Source organism: Panthera uncia (assembly GCF_023721935.1).
Source record: "Panthera uncia isolate 11264 chromosome B3 unlocalized genomic scaffold, Puncia_PCG_1.0 HiC_scaffold_1, whole genome shotgun sequence".
NCBI classification, from domain to species: Eukaryota; Metazoa; Chordata; class Mammalia; order Carnivora; family Felidae; genus Panthera; species Panthera uncia.
The window spans coordinates 25,874,673-25,893,490 of record NW_026057582.1 but is presented as its reverse complement, the minus strand read 5'-3'; the positions used below and the strand labels follow the sequence as shown (position 1 = coordinate 25,893,490).

General features: G+C 40.8%; 1 protein-coding gene across 10 annotated transcripts in view; it reads left to right on the top strand.

Annotated features, from left to right (window-relative positions):
- TTLL5 (tubulin tyrosine ligase like 5) overlaps window positions 1–18,818 on the top strand; it is a 287,219-nt gene that overhangs the window by 92,656 nt on the left and 175,745 nt on the right. For 7 of the 10 annotated variants that reach the window (XM_049611357.1, XM_049611364.1, XM_049611355.1 and 4 more), the window contains 4 exons: window positions 3,364–3,402; window positions 10,851–11,008; window positions 11,952–12,258; window positions 16,770–16,890. In XM_049611357.1, the coding sequence (XP_049467314.1) occupies window positions 3,364–3,402; window positions 10,851–11,008; window positions 11,952–12,258; window positions 16,770–16,890 (625 nt within the window). The remainder of the gene's footprint in view (window positions 1–3,363; window positions 3,403–10,850; window positions 11,009–11,951; window positions 12,259–16,769; window positions 16,891–18,818) is intronic. The other 3 variants (XM_049611362.1, XM_049611361.1, XM_049611359.1) reach the window with 1 other exon arrangement.

Genomic DNA, 18,818 nt, shown 5'->3' with positions numbered 1-18,818 from the left:
AACATTTCACTTACTAGATCGTTGGTTTATTTTAAAAGAATATAACTCAGGAATAGCCAGATGGAAGAGAGGCACAGGGCAGGGTATGGGGAAAGGGAGCAGGACTTCCATGCCCTCCCCAGATCACGTGTTCACCAGCCTCATACCTCTCCTTTTGAGTTTCGAGGGAGGCATCATTACAGAGGCATGATTGATTAAATCATCGGTTGTTGGTGATTGAACTCCCTCTGCTGGCCCTCTCCCCTCCATGTTGGTCAGAGGCGTGGGGCTGAAAGTTCCAGTTCTTTGATCACATGGTTGGTTCTTCTGGTGACCAGCCCCCATCCTGACGGGGATCCAGGGCATTCCCGAAGTCACCTCACTGGCATGACCAAAGACCTTTACCATGCTCATCGCTTAAGAAGTTCCAGGGGATTTAGGAGCTCTGTGCTAGAAATGGGGATGAAGACCAAATGTATATTTCTTACTATAAATCACAAGATCACAAATCTTTTTTCACATCTCTTTGACTATTTTGATTAGTTTGTTGAAAGTTCCTTTCTGGTTTTTGCATTATATTTAATTCTTCTAGATTAGTTCTGTTGGCTCATCTCATTCTTTCTGGTTTGTATTATTATATTTCCTCATATATTTGGTGATCTTTGATTGTCCAGTTGTTTTGGTAAGTAGTGGACCTTTTGCTGAGGATGGGAAGTTTGCATGAGTTTCCTCACAGATTATATCTGTCTCAACTGACATAGACTCTATGCTTGAGGCCCAGTCTTTCCAACCTTGGCGTTCCCATGAGGGAGAAGGAAAGGGCAATCTGAGAACCTCCGGCCAAATTAGGAAGCATTCTCCTAGGGGGAGTAGAACAATAAAAAGATTTGAGATGTATTAATATATGTGTTTCTTTATTAACAATCCAATAAGAAGGCTACCAGTGGGTCTAATAACCGCCAGAATTTCAAAAGTGTGCTACATGTTGGCAAGATTTGGAGATACCTGTAATATCTCTAATATGAAAAAAAGGATGTATTATTTTCTTTTGGTAACAAACTCATACTAACACTGTTGTAGACGGTTTCCAACATGTATATGAAGGAAATGCTAAATTTCAGTTGGAGGGAGGATTAATTTTTTCTCCATCTAAGTTGGTATACTCCCTGAATTCTTTCTTCGAGTCCCAGAAACAACACCTGTTTACAAAGCATTCTAGAAATATGAATTTCAGGGTACCTGGGTGGCTCAGTCAGTTAAGCGTCCAACCTCAGTTCAGGTCATGATCTCATGTTTTGTGAGTTCAGGCTCTGCATCAGGCTCTCTGCTGTCAGCGCAGAACCTGCTTTGGAAAACTCTGTCCCCCGCCCCTCCCCCACTCGTGAGCGTGGTCTCTCTGTCTCTCTCTCAAAAATAAACATTAATAAGAAATAAAATAAAAACATGAATGCCTGTGTTTAGCAAAGAAAGACCTCATGATCTACTCTTGCCTACCCTTTTAGCCTCGTCTCTACTTTTCCATATCCAACCATGGCCAGTATCTCTGTATCAGCTTCCTCTTTCATGCCTCCTCCTTCTTACATACTCACCACCCCTTGGCACGGCCTTCAGTTCGTCCCTGAATTCTTCTAGCTGTGTCCTTCATCCTCTTACCCAGACTAGGAGGAGGTTCTGTCGGCCCTGCCAGTCCCTCGGTGTGATTCAGGTTCCCTCCTCGTATTAGAATTGCTTGTTTACTTACTAGCCTGCCTACTTTACAAGTGGGCTTTTAAGAGTAGTACTTTGTTATGTTCATCTTTGTCCATATCTAGAGCGTACCACATGGTAGGCACACACACACAAACATGGACCGAAAAAATGAAATTGCATTTGTTGCAAGACCTCACATCTCCGGTAAGTCTCTTCTCTTCGATTTGAATTGATGTTTTTTTCTCTCAAAAATCCTGTTGTATTCGTGTCCGAATTCCTTTCAAACTAATTCCCTCATCATTTCTTTTAGGTTAATTTTGTCTTCCTTTTTCTTGCCCTCTCCCACTCACCCCCCACCTACCTCCCTGCCTTGGCAAACAGTATCTTACCTACTGTCTTCTAGTATGAGGGTAATTTTAACCCTGGCTGCATATTAGTAACACCCGTGGATTTTGTAAATCATGTTTATGCCCTGGCCCCAGCCCCAGACTGAAGCATTGGTACTTCCTAAAAGCTGCTGAGGTGATTGTAATGCGAAACCATGATTGCGTATTACCGAGACAAAACATTATCGGATGAAAGAGTCATCTTGAGGCTTTCTGATGGTAAGATGACAATGTTAGGACATTGGCATGAATAGAAGACATCGGACGGGAAAGACAAAACATTCTGGTGAAGACTTACTTTCACTTGGTTTTCTCTAACTAGAAAATCTTGACCTAGATTGCATGTGTCTCTTTTTTATAAACCAACCCCACAGGTTCTCATTTATATAAAATTTTCAAAATGATAAAATTTTTAAATGTAGAACAGATTAAAGGAAACCAGGGGTTAGGTAGGTAAAAGCTGTGTGGTTATAAAAGGATGACACAGGGGATCCTTTTGGTCATGAAATTGTGCAGTATCTCGGCGGTGACGTGTACGTGAATCTATGTAGTGATAAAATTGTACTGAGCTAAATATACACATTCACAAATGAATACAAATAAAAATGAAGAAATTAAGAAAGAGATAGAGTATGTGTTAAATGAAAGGAAATTGAATGTGGAAAGAATGTTTTAAAGGAAAAACAAAAGCTAATTTAAACATAAATGGCATTCACTTCTTGCGGTGAGAGGCCAAACTCTAGTTCAGAGACAATGGAGAGCAGCTCTTTTTTTAAAGGGATTTTTTTTTTTAATTGTGAAAAATATTTCTTCTGAGCATCCTTTTTAAACCCCATGAAAACTGAGATTGGTTTCCTTTACTAAATACAGTTCAGTGAAAGTATAAAGAGCGTGGGCGTCTGAGACCTAACTCCTGGGTTCAAATCTGAACCCACTAAGCTTCAACCTCGGGGATGTCACAAAACGATCATATCCTCCTTCTTTTTATAAACGGGGTTGATAATAACCTTCTTCACATGGTGGTGGTGAAGAAGAAGTGTGATTTGATTGCTGACTAAATACACAAATACAAGTCATTGTTACGATTCTTCCCTAGAAGTCATCTGTCCTTTCCCTGTGGTTTTTTAATTGATCTTCCCCCATGCTTATGGGACTCTTTTCTTTTCTCAATATATTTCTCTGCTTCTCCCCAAAGATGACTTCCCTGGCATAATTCTGTATTATCTCAGGAGTGTGTGTGTGTGCATGTGAACTCAGGAGAGAATATCTGAACAGTCCTCTAACCCAGTTGTCCTTTCTACTTCTGTAGGGGAAACCCAAGAAGAAGCTTATTGACAGGAAGAACACGGTAACTGATTTTTAAAAGTTGAGAAATTCTTTCCATGTGCACCATGTGTGACCATGCACGGGCTAAGCATGGTATTTTATATAGCCATTTTTGGTGGCTCAGCTTGAATAGTAACATAAAAAATGTTTCTGTTGAAACACTCTTCTGTGGCAACTTTTTACAAACTAAATTTGAGATTTACTTTTTTTTATAACTACAGGTATATCATTTGAACTGATAATAATAGTGTTCTTGCTTGGCTGTGTGAGAGACACCAAAGTATAAAGGAGATTTCAAGACTCCTGTCATGATAGAGTCAAATAAGTGGTTATGTTTGGCCTTGATATACTTGGAGCCTATAACGCTATGCCGTATGGGACTGAGCATAACTGCTTCCAGTTTGCCACAGAACTGAAAGCACTCAAAATACCTGTGGCTCTTCACTTTGGTGGAGAAGAGAAGGGTCTTGGAGGAAGGGCTGGGATGGCCTTGCCCAACCGAAGACCGCAACCACAACAAAAACTCTTAAACCTAAGCACATACCCCCCTGGTTTGAGACCTTACATACATCCCCTTTGTGCTCTGCCTCTTGAGAAAACAAAATGTCAACAATAGAAACATAGAAAGAAACATCCTGTATCTAGTTGTTAGTTTCACATTTAAGGATTAGTGAGGATAAACCTGGTTTCTTGTTGAAACCCCTTGAAGCCTAAATCTAATTTTTCTTTAAAGAAGGAAAACATATGCTTGCCGTTGAATTAAGGGAAAACTGGGAGAGGTCGAATTTGTAACTTGCTTCCAAATGAAAGTCACAGTTAATTCATAAGTTTCCTCCAGTTTCTCGTCAAAGAATATGCCTCCTAGAGTGTATTGCTATCAATTTGGCGATTAGAAAAAATCAAACAGAAGAAAAAAATCTTAAACAATAAGTATTTAAAATTCAGTTGGTTCTGGCCTTCATTTTTGGCACTTATATTGCCATCAGGAGTTTTTTGGTGGTATAGAGGCATAAGCAAATGAAAGCTGGCATATAATAGATCATGTGCTGTTGTACGAAATACATCTTCATACATTTAAAACGATTAAAATCATAAACAGTATGGTCTTTGAACACAGTGGAATTCGAAAGCAGTAACAATAGAAAATCTCCTAATACTTGGAAATTAACACCTCAAAATAGTGCATGGGTCAAGAAAGAAATCATGAGGGAAATTGGAAAGTATTTCAAACTGAATGATGATAAAAATGTAACATTAAAATGTGTGGGATGCAGCTCATGTCATGTTTTGGGGGCAACTTACAGCTTCTTAAATGCTTGTATTAGAAAACAGAGGACTAAATCACTGATCTAACATTCCATTTTGTGAAACTAGATAAAGAAGAGTAACCCATGTAAATTGAAGAACGGACATAATAAAGGGTGGGAATCAATTAAATGAAAGACAAACAATAAAGAAAACCAGTAAAATCTAAAATTGTTCACTGGTAAGATAGAATTCATAAACTCTTACGTAGACTGATCTAGTAAGAAAGAACAAGAATTACCAATATCAGATAGGAAAGAAGGAAGTAATTTATAGATCCTACAGAAATCAAAAGGACGTTAAGGGAGTATTATTAATAACCTTATTCCATTGCTTTGACAACCTAGAGGAAATGTCTGAATTCCTTGGGAGGGAATACTTGACAAAAATGACACAAGCTGAAATAGAAATTTTGAATAGTCCCATATCTATTCAGAATATTGAATTTGTAATCAAAAGTCTTTCTGCAAAGAAAACCCCAAGCCCAGTAGTTTCGCTTGTGAATTCTATCAAGCATTTGAGGAAGAACAGCACCAATCTTACATAAATTCTTTTAAAACTATAGGAAGAGACACGTCCCAATTCATTTTATGACGCCAACATTAATTATGACACCAAAGCTTGACAAAGACATTTTTAAAAAGGTAGGGGAGGTGCCTGGGTGGCTTAGTTGGTTAAGTGTCTGACTTTGGATTTTGGCTCAGATCATGATTTCATGGTTCTGCTATCAGCAAAGAGCCTGCTTGGGATTCTCTCTCTGCCCCTCCCCTGTCTCGCGCATGTGCTCTCTCTCTCTCTCTCTCAAATAAGTATACATTAAAAAAGAACATTACATGGGGCGCCTGGGTGGCGCAGTCGGTTAAGCGTCCGACTTCAGCCAGGTCACGATCTCGCGGTCCGTGAGTTCGAGCCCCGTGTCGGGCTCTGGGCTGATGGCTCTGGGCTGATGGCTCGGAGCCTGGAGCCTGTTTCCGATTCTGTGTCTCCCTCTCTCTCTGCCCCTCCCCCGTTCATGCTCTGTCTCTCTCTGTCCCAAAAATAAATAAAAAACGTTGAAAAAAAAAATTTAAAAAAAAAAAAAAAAAGAACATTACAGGCTAATATCTTCATGAACAGAGACACAAAATTTCTTCAAAGAATAGTAGCAAATTGAATCTACCAGTATAAAAAAAAGGGTAATACATATGACTAAGAGAGGTTTTTCCTAGTAATGCAATGTTGGTTTGACATTTGAAAATTCATCAGTATAATTTACCATATACAAAGGGAAAAAACCCGATGATCATTTTATTAGATCCAAAAAAAAAAAAAAAGCATCTGATGAAATTCAACACATTTATGATAAAAACTCTTAGTAAATAAGGAATAGAAGGAATTTCTTCATTTGGTAAATGCCATCTATAAAATATCTATTGCTATCATCATACCTAATGGTAAAATATTGAAGGCTTCCTTCCATGAATCATAAGATATCAAGATGTCCATTTTCACCATTTGTAGTCACTTTATACTAGAAGTTCCAAGCTGTACAATGAAGCAAGGGTTGGGGAAGAAAAGGCATACAGATTGGAAGTGAAGAAATCAAATGTCTTTCATCTTGGATGATCTGAGCTAGTTAATAGGAAATCTTTTTTTTTTTTTTTTCTTAACGTTTATTCATTTTTGAGAAGGGGCAAACAGGGGTGGGGCAGAGAGAGAGGGAGACACAGAATCCGAAGCAGGCCACAGGCTCTGAGCTGACGGCACAGAGCCTGATGCAGGGCTCAAACTCATGAACCATGAGATCATGACCTGAGCCAAAATTAGACGCTTAACTGACTGAGTCACCCAGGCACCCCAAGTTAATAGGAAATCTTAAAACATCTACAGAATAACTACAAGAACATATCATTGCATTTAGCAAGGTCTTTGAGCATAAGGTCAATATACTAAAATGTATTGTAGTTTTAAATACTAGTAGTAAATAATTTGAAAATGAAATTAAATTTTGCTTACGGTAGCATTTGAAAATACGAAATTCTCAAGGGTAAATTTTATAAAATATGTTTAATACCTATACAGTAAAAGCTAAATATTGAGTAAATATTACTGAAATAAATGAAAGAAGATCTAAATAAGTGGGGAGATATGTGATGTTCATGGATTAGAAGACTGAAAATTGCAAAAAGTGTCTGTTCTCCCCAAATTGATCTAAAGATCTGATACATTATTCCAGTATATATATATACGTATATATATTGTGTATATATATACGTATATATATATATGTATTATATATATATACGTATATATATACGTATATATATATATGTATTATATATATATACGTATATATATGTGTGTGTGTGTATATATATAATTCCAGTATATATGTATGTATGTATATATATATATATATATATATATATATATATAGTAGAAATCCACTATATTTTTCTTCACCAAAGCAGAAATTGACTTTAAATTTTTTTTTTTTTTTTTTTTTGTTTGTGGAGATACAAAGGACTTAGAGTATCCAAAGTCATCTTGAAAAAGACTTAGGGTACCTTACTTAAAGAAATACTACAATGTTATAGTAATCAAAACTGTGGCAAGTTGAACAGAAAAGAGAGTCCAGAAACAGACCTATATTTATGTGGTCATTTGACTTGCATCAAAAGGCCCAAAGTAATCCACTGGGGAAAGGAAACTTCTTAACAAATAGGACTGGAACTGGATATCGTACTTTAAAAAGTGAACCTCAGCCCCTGTCTCCCAGAAAAATTAGTGATGATTCAGAGACATAAACAGAAAAGCTCTTACGATAAAATTTCTTGAGGAAAATCTAGGACAGTGTCTTTGGGACTTTGGGCTTGGCAAAAGTTTTAAACATGACGCAGAAAGTGGTACCCAAAAAAGAAAAAATGATAAGCTAGATTTCCTCAAAATTATCATCATCCCATACTGTTCGGAAAGTGACCAGGCAGGCCATAAACCGGGTGAAGATATTCATCAAACAAAGGTCTGGTGCCTAGAGAGTATGACAGACTCCTATAACTGAAAAATTAGAAGACAGCCCTCTTACAAATGGGTAAAATATTTGGACAGACACTTCAAAAAGAAGGTATGTGAGTGGCCAGTATGCTCATGAAAATGTGCTTAACACCATTAGTTATCAGAGAATTGCAAGTTAAACCATGAGATACCACTGAAATCCAGCAGAATGGCTCGCGTTATGTCATTGTGTTGTACACTTTAAATACATTACAATTTTATTTGTCAGCGACAGCTCAGTAAAGCTGGGAACAACCTGAAAATGACCGACAGCATCAGATGGTGTGGAGCTAATGGAGCTCTGGTGCATTGTCATTGGCAGCAGAAACTGGTACAAGTTCCTTAGGAGGGGTCTGGCAGTTTGCTAGCCTTGAAAGCTCCGTGCTGAGATCTCTGCCCAGAAGGAATGAAAAACGTAACCACAAAACGACTTGTACAAAAATGTCCATAGCAGCTTCATTCATAATATTCCCAAACTGGAAACAACCTAGGGGTCCGATAACCAGAGAGTAGGTGAACTGTGGATTATTCATAGAGTGGACTAATCCTGAGCCGTACAAAGGCATAAGTATGGATACACATCACATGGATGAATCTCAAAAACAGGCAGAATGAAAGGAAACTTATAAGAGTTCATACTGTACAATTCCATTTTTAAGAAGTTCTAGAGTAGGCAAACCTAATACGTAATGAAACAACTTAGGACAGTGGTCTCCTTTAGGAGTGTGAGGGAGGGATTGACTGGGAAGCTTCATGAGAACTTTCTGAGGGGGTGGTAATGTTAGAGCTCGGGTTACATAGTTCTAGGCATTTGTCAGAACTCACAAATGGGCATTATAGTATTTGGGTATTTCACTGTATATGGTGTTTAGCTCACCAACAAACAAACTAAACAGAAACAATAAACCAAAACACCAAAAACAAATACCCATAAAACAAATACTGAACTCTAGCTACTAACGATGTGCATGTTAAAGCATTTAGGTACAAAGTGCACTGACATCTGTGTGTAACTTTGAAATGCTTTAAAAATTAAATGGATTGGTGGATGAATAGAAGAAGGGACGGTTGGATATATATGTGCTGAAACAAATATAGCAATATATTTATTTCAGAAACTAGGCAATGGGTACATGACTGTCTGCTGTACAGTTCTTAAAACTTTTCTGTTTGTGTAAATATTTTCAGAATACAATGTTAGAAAAATAAAATGAGGTAGATGTAGCTGAAAGGTGTTATAATTTACTTATAGGGAATTCAGTTGTTTATTTAAAAATATTAATGGGGGCGCCTGGGTGGCTCGGTCGGTTAAGCGTCCGACTTTGGCTCAGGTCATGATCTCGCGGTCCGTGAGTTCGAGCCCCGCGTCAGGCTCTGGGCTGACTGCTCAGAGCCTGGAGCCTGTTTCCGATTCTGTGTCTCCCTCTCTCTCTGCCCCTCCCCTGTTCATGCTCTGTCTCTCTCTGTCTCAAAAATAAATAAACGTTAAAAAAAAAAAAAATTAATGGTATGTCGGCTATGTGCTGGGCAGTCTCAGGACCATCTCTGATCCAGTGACTGACATGCAAGCCTGGTCTTTACCCGTATAGAACTATTAATTCTGTTTATCAGATTCATAGTTTCTCCATCGTTCCCTACCTCCATCCCTTGTAATACTTAGAACTTATTGGTCTATTCAGGGTTTCTTAGAAGCTCATAGTTGTTATTTTAAAATGTTAGTTTTGTTTCATTTTCTTTAACTGGCTAAAAATCTATTTTCACAACTACGTGCGTGTGTGAGGGGGGTGCAGTGTTCAGTTTTTGGGACTATGGTAAGCTGGCTTTGAACTTGGAGCTATTTTTAAAGTTTATTAATTTGCTTCCGGTGTCTGCCCCCATGTGTCAGGACCATCTCTATTCTTGGCTCAATTTCCTGCTCTAGAGAGAAAGATTCTAGAAGATTTACTGTCCAGTTTATCTACTCAGAAATCCCTAAAACACCTAAATAGACCAAAAGACACAGTCTTTCCATCATGCTTAGAGATTGAAAACTCTCAGAGAATTGAGGTCCCTTGACCTCAAAGGGAATACAGTTTGAGTTCCAGGGAGTTCAAGAGAGAGAATTCAGAGCCAACCAGTTAGATCTTGCATTCTGAGTATTCAGAGTTAGCTGCCTGGTTTAGACACTGACATGGGCACTTCTTTTCTGACCCAATGACCAAGATCCCTCTCTGTCTTTGCTGTCCTAGTTAGCTCTGCCTGCCCAGTACTTTTCCCGGTCCTTGTTTGGATTGGGCCTGATACCAGTCACTTCCCTAACTTATGATTTATCGTACTTTGATGCCTAATGTAGCTGTTGCCATCCTCTGTCCACCCCATTTCCCGTTCATGACCTGATTGGACTTGGCTTTGTCCACCATCTGCTGCCTTCCCTTGTCTGTGCCTCTGACACTAACTCCTGACCTGTAATCACCAGCTGGAGAGTCCCTACCACCTCCCCCTATCTCCTCCTGTAACTAAGTAGACTCTTAGGGAGGAGAGTTCCTTTTGTTGGAATGTTTGAGACTTGGTGTGCCTCGGGGTCTTGGTAACTTTTGACTGAGACTTTCCCCCATAAGTCTTCGCTCTGGGCTACCATATTCACAGGCTATCAAATGTTCCTCCCCTTGTCTCAACTTCTGCTAAATTTGTGTTTATTAAATAGCGTATACGTTAGAAGAATATTTGTATAAGTCTGAGTAAACTATAATGAGTAACAACAAAACAAACACCTCTAGCCACCACCCAGCTTAAGAATGAAAGCGTTGCCAGTATCTCCCAGTCATCCCTAGGTATAAGGTATTGGGTGGCACTTTATGGTCTTTGCGGTAAACCGTCAGCCAGCCTGACTGAATACTTTAAAAACACTTAAACATTGTTTTCAGATATGTTTTTGTTCAGAATATTTACTAAATTCAGACGGGCCCTTAGGGAAGTTTTAATGTAGATTCCAATTCCAGTATTCCCATTTTTCTGTCCAACTTTTTAGAATTCAGTAGACATACCATGCCCAACCTGTTGTGGTTACAGAATTCTGTCAAGCTTAGCCTTGGAATAAAGGAGAGCTTTCTGAAGGCTGTAGCAACCGTATTGTGGTGTTTTTTTTTTCCATAGACTGGCTGCTGACGGAGCACCGGAATTGAAGGTGGAGAGTATGAACTCCAAGGCCAAACTGCACGCTGCCCTCTATGAGAGGAAGCTCCTGTCTTTGGAGGTGCGGAAACGCCGACGACGGAATGGCAGATTGAGGGCAATGAGGCCAAAATACCCAGGTACCTGCCGGTGAGCTTACGCCAGACTCCACTGTCCGGGTCCTGCCAGGCCCAGTTGATCAGCTTCTTACTTCATACTTAATGAATCAGAACCTTCCTCATCAAATACGTTTAATTTTTCTGCGTAGTCTTTTTCTCCAAAACTTAATTTCAAAAGGGTTGGAAGTTTCTAAATCTTCCAGTCTATAGTATTTGTGCCGGGGAATAACTGAAGCACATACGTTTTGGCCCATGGCTAAATACTTGAGATGTAGAGGTAGATCAGTAGAAAGAAACACTTTAGCTGAAGTTTAATGGAACCCTGAGCATTGTTGTTCAGGTTTTTCATGATTAGGTGTTAAAGCTGGTTCATCCCTTGACATTGCCAAATCATATAAATATTTTAAACATGAACAAAGAGGAATGTGTCTCTCTCCAAGATGCTCCCGTGTCATAGGTCTGTTTGTCATGATTGATGGACTGACTTCCTTCCCCCCACCCGCCCGCCCGCTCCTTCCCTCCTTTGTTGAGCACCTGTATCAGGCATGTTGGTCACTAGGGTTTCATTGGTGAATAAAAAAGGTATAGTCCTTGTCCTCACACACCTTCCAAGTTGGTGAAAGAGAAAGGTAATGAATAAACATAGGATAGAACGATGTTCCCCTGCTCCTTGTGCCCTTCTGGAAACCTCCAACACACTGTAGAGATTACTGTACCCAAGATGTTTGCCTGACGTTGAGAGAGAGCCATTGGTATTATGGTGAGGAACGTGAACCCTAGTGGAGGTCGTTGCAGGCTTTTGAAATATGTAAGACTGTAGAGTGGCATGTGTGTGCTGTTGATGTTGTGCCTCTTTTGTGGTCTGATTTGGAAATGGGACTTTATTAAAAAGATGAAAGGAAGGTATTGGGAGAGAGGAAAATTTAATCTTTTTTCAGCAACATTAGTGATTCTTCGCATTTAGTGATCACTCAACCAGCTGAAATGAATGTTAAAACCGAGACAGAGAGTGAAGAGGAGGAAGAAGTTGCATTAGACGACGAAGATGAAGAACAGGAGGCTTCCCAGGAGGAGTCTGCAGGGTCCCTCGGAGAAAGTCAAGCCAAATACACCCCCTCACTGACTGTTATGGTAGAAAATTCACCCAAAGAAAATGCCGCGAAAGTTTCTGAATGGAACAATAAAGGTGAACAGTGCTGCAAAATTGAGACTCAGGAGCCAGAGCCTAAATTTAACCTGATGCAGATTCTGCAAGATAACGGCAATCTTAGGTATGTACCTTTTGTAGTTGGAATCGTAAAACCAATGACTTGTATTGTGTACCAGGTCCTGGGCTGATGGCTCTACGGCCATTTTCCTTTTCTGACAGTGGTCCTGGGAAGTAATGACTCTGATTTTGTTATTATTGTTACTAAGGAAGAATGTCATTACTTTTGATGTTGTTTTGAATGTTAATAATTGTCAAGAGGAGTTACTTGTCCAAGGTATAGCGCTGCGATCCATACCCAGGTCTCACTGGCCCAACAAATATTGGTTGGGCTGGAGTGTCAAGTCACTAAAAGCACAGAGTTCAAGCAGCTCACGGTTTTGGGTAGGGATCCTTAAAGAGCGGGGGCGCCAGTATGGACAAAGCGCTCTGTATCTTAAATACAGAAAACAGAGTGACTGATCTTGCCTGGGAGGCCCAGAGAGACATTAGGGAGGTGGCAATATTTGAATCAGGCTTTGGCGGATGAGTAGGATGCCACGAGGGCCGAGAGGTGACAGCTAAGTGCGGAAGTGCCAGGAGAGGAAATAAAGGCAGAGAGATGTGATAGTCTAGTCATTCATTCAGCCCTTCAACAGAAGTTTATCGAGCACCCGCCCTGTGCGGGAATGGGCCAGGCTATGGTAGTGTTACAGTAGAGACCGAGACAGGCTCGTGGGGCTTACGGTCTTGGGGGGTGTACTGACGGTAAACAAAGAAACAAGGTAGTTTCAGGGAGTAAGTAGTGCAATGCAGAAAGAACAGGTTGTAGTGTTAGAGTGTAATTGGGTGGAGGGTTTCTTTAGATTGTCGTGTTCGGGCATGAAGAGGTAACCTTTGAGGTGAGTCCTGAATGATGAGAAGGAGCCAAGTCATGGAGCATCAGGGGGCAGAATGTTCCAGGCAGACAAGCAAGTCTGAAGGCCCTGAAACTGGAATGAGCTTGGCGAGTTTGAGAAACCTGGGTTAGCGTAGTGGAGTTACACGGAGAGAAGTGTGCGGTAAGAGATACGACTAAATAATCGGATGTTGTTTGATCACAAAGGGGTTTAAGAGGAACTGGGACTGTATTTTCTAAACGGATAATTTTTAAGCAGATGAATGCTATGGTCAGACCTTGATTTAGAAAGTGAATTCTAGGTGCATTGTGGGGCAGTGATTGATAAGAGGAGAACTAATGGCAGAAAGGTGAGTTAGGGGCTGTCACAGTAGTCCAGAGCCAGAAAGATGAAGGCCTTGACCAGAGCCACGACTATAGGAATGGAGGGAATGGGGTGGACCGGATGAAATTTGCAGGTTAAAATTGGCAGGGCTTGGTCTCTGTAGATGTAAGAACTCCAGAGAGGCTGGATTTTTCCAAACGTAGCAACTTGGCGATGCCATCAGTCCACATAAGGAGCATAGGAGTTGGTTTCAGGATAAAAATGATGTTTCAGTTGGGGCACGGTGAGGCGGAGGGAGGGCTCTGGGATGAACTTGCTCAGCGGATAGGTGAAGATATCACTTTGAGGGTAAGAGTTGAACAGGATCGGGCAGTTGATAGTTAAGAACTTCAGAGTGAGTGAACTTGTCCAGTTCATTTAGTCCAGCAAGCATAGACTGGAGAAAAGGAGGAGAATTGAGCCCTGGGGAAAACCGGTGTTTAATAGTAAAGAGATAGGAACTAGCAGCTAGAGAGGTAAGCATCAGCGTAGGAGGTGGGAGTGTGGTAGAACTCTCCAGAATGAGAGTTCCAAGCTGTAGCATGCTTCAGACGGCCCGAGAGAGCATGAAGAGTGAGAAGAGACTCCTGCATTTCTGACATAGGGCCAGCCTCTGAGTTGTGAGAAATTACGAGTTGAGAAATAAGAAAGCAAGTGCAAGCTAACTTTTTTAGAGGATTTGGCAATGAAAAGAAGATGAGAACACATCAGAGAGAGTGAGGAGTGAGCTAAGAGAAAAGGATTTTTTTTTTTTTCCCAACGATGGGGATTCTGAAGCTTATTTATAGACGAGGGGAAGGATTTGATGGTAAGAAGACCAGAGATACAGAAATGGATATATCGATAGAGAAGGGCCCCAAAGGAAGGCAAAAGAGGCCACTGGAGGGGTCTCTCTTCCTGTTAAGTCAGAAAGAAAGCACTATGGGCTGAGTGTAGTAGTTAGAAGTTAAAGAGGAAAGGAGTTTACGTATTTATGCACGATGGCCTTTATTTTCCAAGTTAGAGGGCAGTTCTTATATTGCACGGGTGGCGGGTGACGTCGGGGTTTGGGGAGGTATGCAGATAGAGTTAAGGTTTGGAAGAGTCTGTTAGTTGAGAGCTCACTGAACTGTTGGAAGACCTGGACTCTCTCTTCGCTTTTTAGTGATTCCCAGCTGGCTGTGTGATCATGGCGGCCAGTCAGAGAGCTCCGTGCCTCAGTTTCCTTTTCTTTCAGGCCAAGGTATAAGGTTAGACAAATGTTTTTCGGACTGTGCTTTCTGAGGGGGAAAAAGGATTCCACTGAGTTGAAATAGAACATTTGAAAACCACTGGATTATATTCTGAGGCCCTTTCCAGCAATAACATTCTACTTAGCTGTTGTAGAAATAAATGATTTCTTCATAAATCTTATGGATCTGACTTTCACTGAGTAAACTGTTGTAGTTGCCTGGTGTGTTAATGCAAATGAGTGGTTTTCAGACCCTGTTCCCTGTAGCTACCCATGATTCTGTGGGGCACCTCAGTGGCTACTGAGGGGTCTCAGGGAGGTCGTGGCAAGGATTCGAGACTCCAGGCCCTAGCCTTTAGTTGCGTATTTTTTATACTGAGGATCCATATAAGCTTTTATGGTTTTAAAACCAAGTTTCACTGGTATAAATCATTTCTAGTTTTCATTCTTTCATCTTTCTTGGTATGTTGAAAATGCCTAGCCAACCAGTGTGTCCAAGTATCTTGGGGGCAGTCTCAGAATTAACAACCCAGGGGTCCCTGCAATAAGGTTTATAGAAATGGCAACCTCCACACTTGTTCATTTGATTTGTGGCAATGACTTACAACAAAATAATGATTGAAATCTCAACTTCGAAGTGACATCTCCCTTATCCAACAGACCTTCACGTTTCAGCATTAGAGGAATGATTAATAAAATGAGGTATTCTACTTGGGAGATATGTGAAACATGCCATTTCTACCTCATTAGGTAGCAAGTGAATTTGTGGATGAAAATTAAGAATTTGTTTCATTTGTTTTGTCTCGCAAATAGTTTGTTGTGGAGGTAAATGGTTGAGGGGAAAGTGGTCTCCAGGTGAACAAGAATAGAAGTGTCCTTGTTGAGAAACATTTGAAAATAGAAATTTGTTTTTTCAGAATCATACTGTGCTCCCATAAACTATCCCCATTAGTTAGAAACATGTAGCCTTACTTGTATTTTATGCTTTGGAGATCTTCTATATTAAACTCTCAAGAGCAAATCTGCTTCCAACCTGACTCCCCTCCTCTTCGGTCCCTCCAGCACATACGCAGAGGTTAGACCTAGACCCTGTTAGGATGTCCAGTTTACTCTGGTCAAGTCCTTCATCCTAACTTTGGAGGAACAGTGAATAGAAAGCATTCAGTGATTGCATGTGTGAGGATTGTAAACAAAGTTTGTGCTGGGCCCTAATCTTCGCTGATGTAATTCTGGCTGGAGTGTCAGAAGGCCGATCAGCTGAAGTAACCAAAATCTCTCCTGAAGGAAAACAGATCCGCTACAATTAGCAGCTGAAGTGAAAATCGTCAGTGTGTCTCTGGCCTTTCTGTCTTCTAAACCGTAGCTTCAACAGATTTCCTTGTTTCCAGCCTAGACCACCAAGCAGAAATCAGCTGAGTTCTCCAGTGATGTCCCTGAGGTGCTTTTTTTTTTTACTACATGTAAAGATTTTGTTTTCCCACTGAACGTCTGGGCTCGTCCCAGCCTGTCAGTTCATCTACGCCAAACTCTGTTGGACCTCACTCATTTGTTCTGGGCTCCAGCCATTCCTGTCTTGTAGTTGAGAAAAGCAGGACTTTAAGATTTGGTCTCAAAAGTTCCTTTGTAGGATTTATCGATTTCCTGCTTTGGAGGCTTTTGCACACCAGAAATATTAGTTGCCATAGCAAAAGCATACTTTCGCACCAACTGATAAGTATATACTTTAGGGCCTCCAAGGCAGGAGAACCTTTCCACATGAATGCAAAGGTTCTTGTGAAGATTCAATACTTTGCCTGCCCATCTCCCCCAGGAAAGTTGTTAAAAAGTTCAGAGATAAGGTGTAAGAATAGGAAACCTGATTTCCTATTCCTGTTTGATTTTTTCCCCTCTGTTAATAATGAGAAAATAAATAGGATTCTCCATCTTTGATTCTGTTAATAGGAAAAAAGAACACCTCATGCACTGTGTAGAAGGAATCTTTATTCAATGACTGCATGATGGACTTCATTTTTTTTAGCCTTCCTAATAGGAGGATCCTCAGAGCCCGCTTTGAATGAGGCAGGTACACATTTGGTAGGCTTAGCATTCTGTCTCGTAACGGTATGTTGTTTTGGATTTCTATAGCAAGGTGCAGGCCCGAAGAGCGTTCTCTGCCTATCTCCAGCATGTTCAGATTCGCCTGATGAAGGACAGTGGAGGTCAAACGTTCAGTGCCAGTTGGGCTGCCAAAGAGGATGAACAGATGGTGAGGCTCTTCTTGTTGGAACCTTTTTACTTGCCCTGTTTCTTTTCTTTCCTCCTCCTCCTCCTCCTCCTCCTCCTCCTCCTCCTCCTCCTCCTCCTCTTCTCCTCCTCCTCCTCTTCTCCTCCTCCTCCTCCTCCTCCTCCTCCTCCTTCTCCTTCTTCTCCTTCTCCTTCTCCTTCTTCTTCTTTTTTTCCCCTATTTTTTCCCCCCAAGGGTGAAGAGCATTATATTCTTCCGGTGAAAGAATTGTTCTTCACTATAGTTGATGGATTTCTCTTACTTTAATGTGAACTGGCTCCTTGATCTGGGGCCATGTTCATCACACTGTGTGTTGAGGGCATCAGTTTATTTCATTCTGGAAATGGAAACTGATTGCTCATTACATGTCAGGCCCTGTGCAAAGCCCCCCAAAAGAATAACAACCTAGAGCCCTTTCTCAAGCAACTTCACGTTGTCTGAACTCTTTGATGTAGGCACTGTCATCCCCATTTTGTAGATGCAGAAACAAAGGCCTGGAGCAGGGAGGTAATTTGCCTGTGGTCCCACAGCTTGTGTGTGGTGAGACTGGAACTTGAGCCCTGATGTTACAGTTGTACGTTATTTCGTTTTCTGTCGTTTCTGTGCATCACAAGGCATTCGTTTTGTGTCCTAAGGGGTCACGTTCACTCTGAAAAATCAATGCTTTGTCATAGGCCCTCTAAGAATGTACCATCCTCCATGTTAACTTTATTTCTCTACTAGTTAAAATTTTATAAAATTCTGAGATGACTGGAAACAAACTGTGTCATAATTTTTGCTGTGTGTCAGTCATTTGAACATGCCTAGAATTTAATATTCTAGCAAGGTTTGGTTTTCTTTTTGAATTGGAAGGATCAGGAACGTCACGCTCTTTGGTAAGACCAACGCTTATAGAAGAAGCCATAGCCCTTCTTTGCCTTTTAACCACAGGGATCTGTCACTGCAAAGAGAGCGACTTTTAAGGCTGAGAAGTCTGCATCCTTTGTCCGTCTCGGTGGTGACCCTACCATAATGTTCAGTTCTCCACATACAAGAGGCATGTGATATGCCAGGCTTATTATGAAAACATGATGGATATCCCAGAAAACAACTTGTGAAAGTAAAGTAGCCAATACAGCCCAGAGATAAAACCTTGTGCATTGTGAATAATCCTTCAACTGTCAGTGGAAAATGTTAGCTCTCCTCTTTCCAAGTGGAAAATTGAGCCTGCCTTTTTGAGAGTCAGTTTGTCTGCTCCACTGTGAAAAAATAATATTTTAATATAACAGCTTAAACCACCCTATAGTAGAGATAGCAGAGTAGAACCGTACGATCCAACCCTCTGGTTATCCTTTATGCTGGAGGAAATGAGCACCAAAGGACAATGAACGGAAATCAAATGCAAGGGATAAAAAAATAGCTCAGAAGAGGGTAACCGCTGTAAGTGCTGGCTTGGAATTCACACAGGATTTCAATGGGATTTGTTACAAGAATGCTTAGGATCATCACTGCAAAACCTAATACCAGTTCTGTGCGTTCCTGTGTGAAAGTATATCTAGAGAGCAAACCCTAACCCATTCCCTGATGATTGTGGCGGTGGGCTTGTTGATGAGGAAGGTAGGGGTAGAATTGCTCTGTCTGCTCCAGGTGAGGGTTAGAGATTCTTTATCACAGCTCACAGGAGGTGCATTAATAGAAGGTCCCCAAATCTATCATCTTAAGGCAATTTTTTCATGTTGTGGGGGGTGGTGGAGAGGGAAGGAACAATGATCTTGAAGGCCCCTGGTCTCACAAAATGTCCCTTTGAAGCATTTGTGATATTGTGAATGATCTGATTGGTATCTGTTCAGATTTCAAAATCCCTTGCCCCATGCCAAGTGAGATGTGCCCTTTGTCCCCTTTAATGACTTTCCCCTGTGCACTACCCCCCA